The 9,400-nt window shown below is 45.4% G+C and overlaps 1 protein-coding gene across 1 annotated transcript in view; it reads right to left on the bottom strand.

Annotated features, from left to right (window-relative positions):
- Positions 1 to 3,106: 3,106 nt before the first annotated feature.
- Positions 3,107 to 9,400, bottom strand: part of EPS8L2 (EPS8 like 2) — a 113,265-nt gene continuing 106,971 nt past the window's right edge. Inside the window, exons 19-21 of the mRNA XM_006263685.4 lie at positions 8,319 to 8,502; positions 7,274 to 7,406; positions 3,107 to 6,114 (exon numbers count right to left, since the gene is read on the bottom strand). Of these exons, the coding sequence (XP_006263747.1) occupies positions 6,043 to 6,114; positions 7,274 to 7,406; positions 8,319 to 8,502 (389 nt within the window). The 3' untranslated portion in view covers positions 3,107 to 6,042. The remainder of the gene's footprint in view (positions 6,115 to 7,273; positions 7,407 to 8,318; positions 8,503 to 9,400) is intronic.

Here is a 9,400-nt window from a genome sequence, read left to right as displayed (position 1 = left end):
TGAGTGAGGAGCTTGGACATGCCCTTAGTAGGGGAAGTTAATGCTCTGGGGAAAGGTTTGGGGAACACAGTGCAGGTCTATGCAAGAGCAAGCTCCAAGCCACTGTGTTCTTAAAAAGACCAGTGAATTCCCAAGAGTTGACTCCAGGTGCTTCTATGGGTCTGGTGCCTTCAAAGGGCATGGTGGAAGGATATGCCATGTAGTGAGGGAAGTCTGGAGGTGTCTGTGCTTTGCAGAGCTGACCCTGTCTGGAGCATCCCGCGATGCAGAACCAGCCCATATCTTTACTACTCTGGCTGGAGCAAGACTGCTCAGTCGATGGCTGAGTACAGCTGTGGGGCAGTGAATGTCCATGGCGGGTGTTTGGCTGTTGAGCAACTTTAAAGCAAAACCAGGACTATGCCTGCTGGCCAAAGACTTTATTCTCCCCTGCTCCCATGTGTGATAATGTCTTTGTCCTGCTTATGATCTCTGCACTGGATCAACCCTGGGCTTTGGGGAAAAGGGAGTCAGCTATTTTTTAGAAAGGCTTTGTCCGTTGTTTCCCTAGCTGCATCCATTTTTCAATATGGTGATATTGGCCTACATTAGGCGTTTAATGGCCCTGTCCAGATTGCTGCATAGCTTAATAGAAAAAGGGGAGCAGGAGGCATTTTGAAACCTTTCAACCTGGCCTTTGAACAGGTCAAACAGGTTGGATATTGCACCTGCCTTGGATATCTTAATCGTGACTTTCCCCTGTCTTCAGCTTGTGTTGCCTCACCTGTAGAGCCTCTGGCAGTGAGTGATTTCTCCCCATAACTGCCCGGTACACTACACTTCATTGCAAGAATCTCCCATACTTTATGCAAGCCCAAAAAAGGAAAGATAGAAATATTAGTTGTGTTATGTTCTCAAACGTCATGACTGTCATAATGACTGCCTAGTCCACAACCTCCGTGTCAAAATGTGAAGGTCCAGAATATTAGCTTCCATTGCAGCTCCATATTGGGTGTTGTTGTTATAAGTCTGCTTATGTAAAATGCAGTATAGGAAAGCCTATGTGCTTGCAAATTCAGGTGTATTCTCCACATTGCCTCCACCAGAGAGGAGCTAGGTTCCTTCCTTGGCATCAGGGGTAGCAGCTTTTGGATTTCCTAGAACTGAAGCATCAAACAGAGCTGATGGGCCAGATCTGGCCCATGGGTGTTGGACCAACTCTGCATGCAACATGTGGAGCTGGTTTGGCTTAGGGGCTGGACTCCAAGCAGCAGGCAGTGCCCGTGGCACACCACTGGTCTGGGATATAATCTGTGTTTGGCACCAGCACCAGACCAACCCTGTGCATTGGCTCTGGGGCTGATCTGGTTTCAGCAGTGCCAGAGTCCATGCATAAGGCTGTCTGGTGGGGTACCATGTGTAGCATATGCCCTGTGGCAGCCCCCGTGGTGTGAGCAGTGCCCGTGGCATTGGTCCAGCCCATGCGCTATATGTTGGCCCTGCTCCAGGGCTTTGCTACCTGTGGCACATGGGCTGGACCCAGTGCCCTGAGCACTGCACTTGGCACAAGGGCCAGCATAGGACACGCGCTGCATGCAGTCCAGTGGATATCCCTATGTGCTGGCTCCAGCGTGCACAGACAGCTTGTGGCCCAATCTTGACTGTCCCCTGAGCCAGTACTTGGGACTGGTCCAGTGGTCCAGTATGGCACTGCATGCAGTATTCACCCTTGGCTGCAGGCAGTGCTTGCAGTGCCAGGTCCAGCCTGTGTGCTACTTGCAGTTCAAGCCCTGGGCTGGGGCTGGAACAGGGAATGCAGCATACGTGGTGCTCGACCAAACCAGTCCTGCCTGTTAGCTCTGACCGTGGCTTGATCCAGCTTCCAGACTGGCCCAGAGATTCTCATCTGGCCCACAGGGCTGGGTGAGTTTGACATCCCTGTCCTAGACCTCTTTTAGCCTCAAAGCACTTCTCCATAACTTTTCTAAATTACTCAACACCTGATTGAGAATTGCTGAGTTAGCATCAATTCAGGAAAGATAGAGAAGGGGGGAGCAGGGGAATAAAAGGATAAAAGCGTTAAGAACCACTGATCTAGCTGGTTCAAGGTAAGGACAGTGGGGGCAGGACCAAATCTGCCATGTTCTGCCCTTTTCACTGTCTGCTCCCTCCCCACCCCCAGTCTTTATCTTAGGAGGTAAGGGCAATCACAACCACACCATTGAGGCTGCTCTTTTATGGTCTTACACAGCAGAGACAGGAGTTATCTGCCCTGGTGGCCCCTCCCACTGGCCCCAGGAGTGTGAGCGGAGCAGAAGGAACAAGCCTGGCTGCAGCTGGTTGTCTGCCCACCCTAGGACGGGAGGGTTGGGGAGGGCAGCAGCAGCAGTTCCCTGAGAAGCCATTGCAGGCGACACGGGTGGGTACTGGATTGTAGGGAGGAGAGTATTTACATCCCCGATGCACCCTTAAAGGGATCTTGCATCACCCCAGTTGAGAATTACTGGACTAGACCCAGTTCTAATTCTAAATGACCACTGTATTGGTGATTTAGCTTCTGAAGGTTAGATGTTGAAAAGCTAAAAGGAATATGTTATTATTAGGGACCTACTGAATTCACTGCAGAAGTAGCATGCATGGCAGCTCCTTTAATTTTGCATGTCCCCTCCATGCACCTCTCTCCTCCCCGCGCTGATCAGTGGATCCCTAATCAGCAGGGAAGCTAAAACCACAGTTTTAAACATGGAGCTGTTTAGCTGCTAGTCAACAGCAAATAGCAGGGCTGTCTGGGGCCCCTCAGTTAATCAGAGGCGGGAGGCAAAAATAGCACCATATTTAAAAACACAGTTTTCACCTCTCCACTGCTCAGGAGCGAGAGCTGCAAGTGGGGCCCCTCCACCAATCAGCAGGGAGCATGGAGAAATCTGCAAGATTAAAGGAGCCACAGCGCACCCCACTTCTGCCATGAATTCAGTAGGTCCCTATTTTTTACAGTTCTGCTGTTGCTATACATCACCAGTCTCAAATCAGCGAAATGTTCTGAAAAAGACAGCCTTTATGCTTGGCTGCTATGTTCTGTAATTTTCACACATATCCTTTAAGACACAGAAAGAGAGAGCGCTATATGTATAACTTAACTAGTTTAATAAATCTTATGCAGTGCATGGTTACATCGTTTTATTCTTAGTCCAATTACATTCATGTACAGTACATTATAGTTTTATCTGCAGACAGTACAAATATATCAGATGCATAGCTCAGTCATATGGAAATTTTAAAAAGAGACATCTGTCATGAGGTTGAATAAAGTTTTTATTTTAAAAGGTGCTTTCTTGGCTCTCAGCTTTGGCAACAATTCTTTGCAGAACTGTTGTTGAGTATTGCTAGTATATATTCAAATAGGGGAGATTTTTGTTTCTTTTATACACAAAGACCAAAAAATGGTGTTACGTTTCTTAGTGTCCTAGATATTTAACCTGCCTTCCTTAGACCACCCTTATTCCCAAGTATTGATGCTTGTTTCCCCTCCATCCCATCTGAGAGCAAATGGCTCAACAGGATGATCCACTTCTATTCTCCCTCAGCCAAACCAGCATCCTTTTTCAAGTTCCAACTAACATGGCAAGTATGTTGTCAGATGGAAAAGAACATTTTCCTCTCAATCTGATGCTATGTGTGCACTGATGAGTTTTCCTTCCTGTTGCTCTATCATACAGTTCCACTGGTGCTACAAAGGGCTGTCTGAAAGGCCTTTTTATATCATCCACTTGAAACATTTTAAAGAAAAAAATAATGCATCAGTGTCCTTTAATTTAGAAACCAATTCTCTGCATCCAGCCCTCCATGTTCAGCTGAATACAGTTCAGTATCATGAATCAAGGTGTGTTTGATTAAATATACAGGTGTGGACCCCACCTCTACAAACACATGCCTGGAACTCCCACTGCAGGCAGTGGGTCACTGGTCACTGTGCGAGATAAGCACGTGTACAAGCTTTTGTAGGAAAAGGGCCAGAATTTCCACTGGGGTTAACCAATGTTAACCTGCATAAATAAAAGAACACCTCAAAGTTACTACCATCTCAGACAGCAAGCAATTCCCATCAATATGTTTGCCTTGCCCATTCCATCAGGCTGGTCTAAGAATAAACACATATGTCTATGATCTGTCAACTGAAAATATGCCAGTTTTGCTGTGCACAGTAAAATCCATGAGACGGACCCTATACTACAGGGGTGGCCATGAACGCTGCATGCCCCCAGAGGCTGGGGGGTGGGCACGGCAACTGCCCACAGGTGGTGTTGGCGGCAGAGGTGGGAGCTCCCACGGGCAGCCACAGCAGTGTCAGCAGCGGGGTGGGGGTAGCGAGCGCCGACTGGTGGTTGGTGACCACCCGCAGATACCACCAGCAGTGTCAGCAGCAAGGGGGGTGAGGGGTGGAGAGTGGCGATCGCCTGCAGGTACCACCAGCAGCATCAGCGGCACTTTTGGCAGGGGTGCACCGCCAAGCTCAGGGGGTGCAGGTGCACCCGCATGCAACCCCTATGCATCGCCAATGCAGGTGGCCAACCCGCAGCTCTGGAGTCCAAACTTCCGAGTCTAAACTGAGTAATGTGCTTGCTGCAAGCAGTCGTGTCACATGATGTGACGTAATGGCTAAGGAAGCTGATCACCGTGTGCTTGTGCAAAGATTCAAGGAGATGCATATTAACTTCTGAAGAGGCTCTGGAGCCGCAGGTTGACCACCCCTGCTATACTTGTTCTGACTTTTTGAGTGTAAATTACAACTGCACAATTACCAGATCTTACTCCTTTCACTAGGCATCATGTCTTCATGCTTAAATCTTGAACACCATAGATGATGTAAGTGTTTATAATGGTATTAGGAAAAACAGAAATGACATATTAACAAAGGCACTGACCCGATTAAGTAGGTTTTCAGACTTGTTTTCAAAATATTTTTCATTTTTAAACAGCATATTATATGGCCTTTTCCACTTGCATTAAACTTCCTAGATGTTTACTGTTCAGATTGCTATTTACAAGATCATTATAATAACTTTAAAGCAGGGCCTGTGAGTGCATACATTGGGAAGGGTGTTGTGTGCGTTTTGGGTCAGGAGCATGTTTTATAGGCTTAACTTCTGATTGGTGAAGTCTTGGGTTTGGCAACACTGCAGTTTGCCAGTAGGGGATCAGTGCTTAGTCATTGCTGAAGATCCCTTAAGGTCTTATCCATGACTATCCACTGTGTAGACTGATGCAGTCAGACAGGACTTGCCATTGGAGATTTCAAATAATTTCAGGTTGGTACTTGTTCTGATCTTGCTAGTTAAAGCCCTTGTCTGCTTCTCAAAGAAAGCAACAGCCCTGTGTGTGTGCTTAAAGAGGAAGTCCCAGCCTACAATAGTTGCACTACACAGTAAAGTCATGTAATAACAGGCCCAGTCCTTACTTAAAATATTTTAAGGCCTTGAAAAGACACTGAGGTGGAACAGAAGAAGGAAACATAATTGCCACTGGATAGGATACATTGCTTAATACATCTGTCACAAAAGGCAGTGTGGGGGAGGAGAGGAAGTGGGTGGGGGGAAAGGGCGTCTAGTCTTCTACTAGTCTGGTACAGACACTCTTAAGCATTGCTTGTTCTGAGCATTATTTCTAGTTGCCCTCTCCTTATCAGATCACTGGTGGACCATACAGCAGTACGTCACAGGGTGCATTGCTTGCTGAAATCCAGCCTTGTGCCGTTACATTCAGGATCACGTGAATGACTCTTGATCCTGCTCACGTTCTGGACTGCATGCACATAAAATTTCAGTATAAAATATATAGCTATAAAAATAATACTTCATGCAATACTAAAATTTCTCTCCCAATGAGATAGCATCTTGGTGAGTGAGTATCCTCCTTAACAACAGTGTCCATGGAAGTGTTGCTTTGATGGCAATTACATTGCAAGGTGGTTGATCTCTGTCATCTCTTGTCTGGGTCAGGGCTCATTGCTCTTATTCCCTTTTTCTGTACTACTAGGACTAATAGCTGAAGAAAGCAGATAGAACTTTAAATTCCAGAATCAATTCTCTCCTGGCGACGTTTCATAATTTCCTGCAGCTCTGACTCCCCTCTGCTTTTCTGGAACAGAAGCAAAATGTAAAGATATCAATCCTTTTAAAAATACTTTCCACCCACATAAAAGTGATAGAGGTACTCAAGAAGAGCACTTGTACACATTATAAGTTGTTTAAATGCACCTTACAAAACAGCTCCAGAAATTACTGTTTCACTAGGTTAGTTGCATCTGAAAATACACGTTGACATCTTTTTATCATGGTAGATTTCGATTTGATCAGGAATGTTTTAGGACAGGTGTGGCCACCTTGCAACACAGGTGTCAAAGGGACATGGGTATCCTCTGTGTACGGCACATAGCAGGTTGGGCAAAGGACAAGCAGCACAGTGGCAGAGAGAACAAGAAGTAGAAATCAGAGCAGCAGATCAGGCAGGGAGCTCAGGGCATGAACCAGAACACAGCAGCAGCTTGGTCAGAGATCACAGAGCAGGTAGCAGAAAGCTGAGCAGCGGATTAGGTAAGGAAAAGGGACTGGAGTGGCACTCCAGGAGAGCGTGGGGCTAATTTGTGCCATGCCTGCCAAAAAAGTTGGCCCCCATGAATTTAGGGACAGCATTCTTGCATTGGTGAAGGGGGTTGGATCAGATAACCCGTGAGCTCCCTTTGAAACCCTATGCTTTTATGATTCTATCACTAAGTTAATAAGGTAAATTCTTTCCTTGTTTTACTCCATTGAGATTTTTGCCTGTTGTTTCATAGTTGTAGTTTTCACAAGATTCTATTTCTCTTAGGCCAAGATATGTTATTACCACTCGTTGAATAAAACATGCTCTTAACATGCCTATTTAATGAAGCTCACTAATATTTGTGATCCTGATTGTTGTTTAGTTACAACAGTGGTCTTCAATCTTTTTATGGTGAAGATCACGTTTTGGCGCCCCCAGATCTACTGCCCGCCCCCATCTACCCAGTCTATTGCCCAGCCCCTGGCCCCCTCCTCCCTCGGGCCCCGGGCAAGCTGTTGGCCTCTGACCCCACTCACGCAGCCTGGCTTGGGCAGCAGGGGTTGTGGCTTAGCCCAGCCACATGTGTCCTGCTGCTCCCAATCGTGGAGCCTCTGACAGACTGAGATCAACTGTCAGAGGCTCCACAATCAACCAATCAATCGAGATCAACTGGTTGGTGACCACTGAGCTACAAGTTTTTGGGTCAGTGTCTTACCTCCAGGAAAGTTTTTTCCACTGTAATTTTACTATACACCCTCGCTCCTTCTTCTCCACACACTTTCTTCAGCTCATCCCTGTTCAGGGAGAAAAGCTGGGCTCCAGTCAGTATGCCAAGGTGTTCAACAGTCCTAGGAAAACACAAGTGGTATCATGACTGTTTTACATTAGGCTCACAAGGGATTGGGGAAAGAGACAAAGGAGATAAACCAGTAAATGTTTGTCTTATAGCAGGATACTATCCATTTAAAAAGCCACCAGGAAATTAACCTTCTGGAACATGAGTATATTTCTATTTAAGAATATTATTGCTAAAAGTTAGTGGCTCCTGTTTGTTTTTTATATAGATGTTAATTACAATCTCAAGGAAAGAGGTGTTTGGGACTAATTCATCCTAGGTATGGGACCCCAGAATTCATAAATTCTAATCCCAGCTCCCCTTTGGACCACCTCTGTAGTCTTCAACAAGTTACTCAAGGCCAAGTTTTTCAGGCTTGAAGATGCAAGTTTGGCACCTAGGATTTTCAAACTAACAGGCATTAGGAATGCATGTACCATTACAATTCTGGCCCTTAGTCCCTCTGAGCCCTTCCATAAATATTTTATTTAGTAAAGTGCTTCTGCGTTCTTAGCTGTAAGGTGTTCTCCTGTGACCCAACCCTGTCAGCAGGTGTCAGTCTGCTGACTCCATTACAGGAGGCTTATTCTCTCCACCCTGCTTATGAGGATAGTGGAAGCGCTCTTCTGAAGAAAAGGTCTTGGCTCAACAGTCCTCAGGGAGGAACTTCAGGGAGAGCCACCCCAGGGAAGAAGAGAAGGGCTATAATTTGTATTGTTTGTTGTCTCTGAGAGGAAGAAAAGAGTAACTTTGTGCTCTTTACTGGCTTCATGGGACATATCTGGATGTGGGTACAAACATGCATCTTGCTCACAAACTATATAAATTTATAAAAATAGGTCTTTCCATTCCAACAGAAGTTTCCCCCAGCTGCCCCTCTCTAATGAAGATTCAGTGCATCATCTAGCAACACGTGGAGATTTACCCTTTGCTGAATGATTTTGCTTCCAGCCAAGCTTTGACTTCTTCAGTGCTGGACTCGAATGTTAGGGGCACGAGAGCTTGTTGACTCTTCTCCACTCTGAAGTGTCTCTGGGGAGGCTGGATTTTAATATTTGTAATCTTCTTTAGTAGCTCATCATTCACCTCATCCATATGGTGAATCATTTCTAGAAAACAGAGTATGCTTTCAGATGACAAATTAGAAATGAGGGCCTGAAATTCTGTCCTAAATTGCAACCCATTGGACTCGGTGGAAGGAGGATCACATGATGTATTAGTAAAAGTAGGGGCTGACTCTGCAGCTCCCTCATCTCTGTAAAAATACCTGAAAAACGTAGGAAATCTAGAAGCATGTTTAATGATGTGTTTTAACTTAAAGGACACCATTAAGTGCTTTGCTGGAGTCCGTAGCCATGACGTTTTGATCATGGAACCCACTCCAGGAACAACGTACAAAGGAAAAGCTAATTGTACTACTCTCATTTTAGAAGTGCGGCAGATAGATGGTACAATCTGTAGGATTAAGTCATGTCCCACAGACCCTAAAGCTAGCAACTGCTTCTTTAAATTCCCTTTTCAGCTGTAGAAGTCTTCTCCCTGTCTGCTTTTAAAAGCTACATTTCTAAATACCTCTTCATAAGGATGAAGAGAATGAATCCAAAATAACAGCCAGATGCTCATCCTCATGGCAATTTTTTAATCTAGTCTTAGGTTTCAAACAGCTAGTTGTGGGTTTGTAGGGATATTGCCTCTTAAAATAATTAAGCCATTTAGAGGAGTGTTGCAAGTTATTCGATGGAAGTGTTGTATACATGATACCTGGAGCTCTGTAATGCAACATCTTGGCCTAAATTCTACAATTCCAGCTGGACTAATTAGAGAATTTTAAAATAGCTTTTGGTGATGCTGAGAGAAGAGAGACAGCACACAGAGATCAGACTGCATCATGTAGCTGTCTGCTACCAGATCTGGATTAGGCAGTAATGATGAAGGGAATAAAACTCTAAATGCTCTATGTAGCGCTCTGCTGGGCGTAACTTGCCAACCTCCAAAAAAAATACCTGA

The sequence above is a fragment of the Alligator mississippiensis genome, chromosome 2 (genome assembly GCF_030867095.1).
Source record: "Alligator mississippiensis isolate rAllMis1 chromosome 2, rAllMis1, whole genome shotgun sequence".
NCBI lineage: Eukaryota > Metazoa > Chordata > Crocodylia > Alligatoridae > Alligator > Alligator mississippiensis.
Note: the sequence above shows the minus strand (reverse complement) of the source record. Positions and strands in the feature narration are given on the sequence as shown.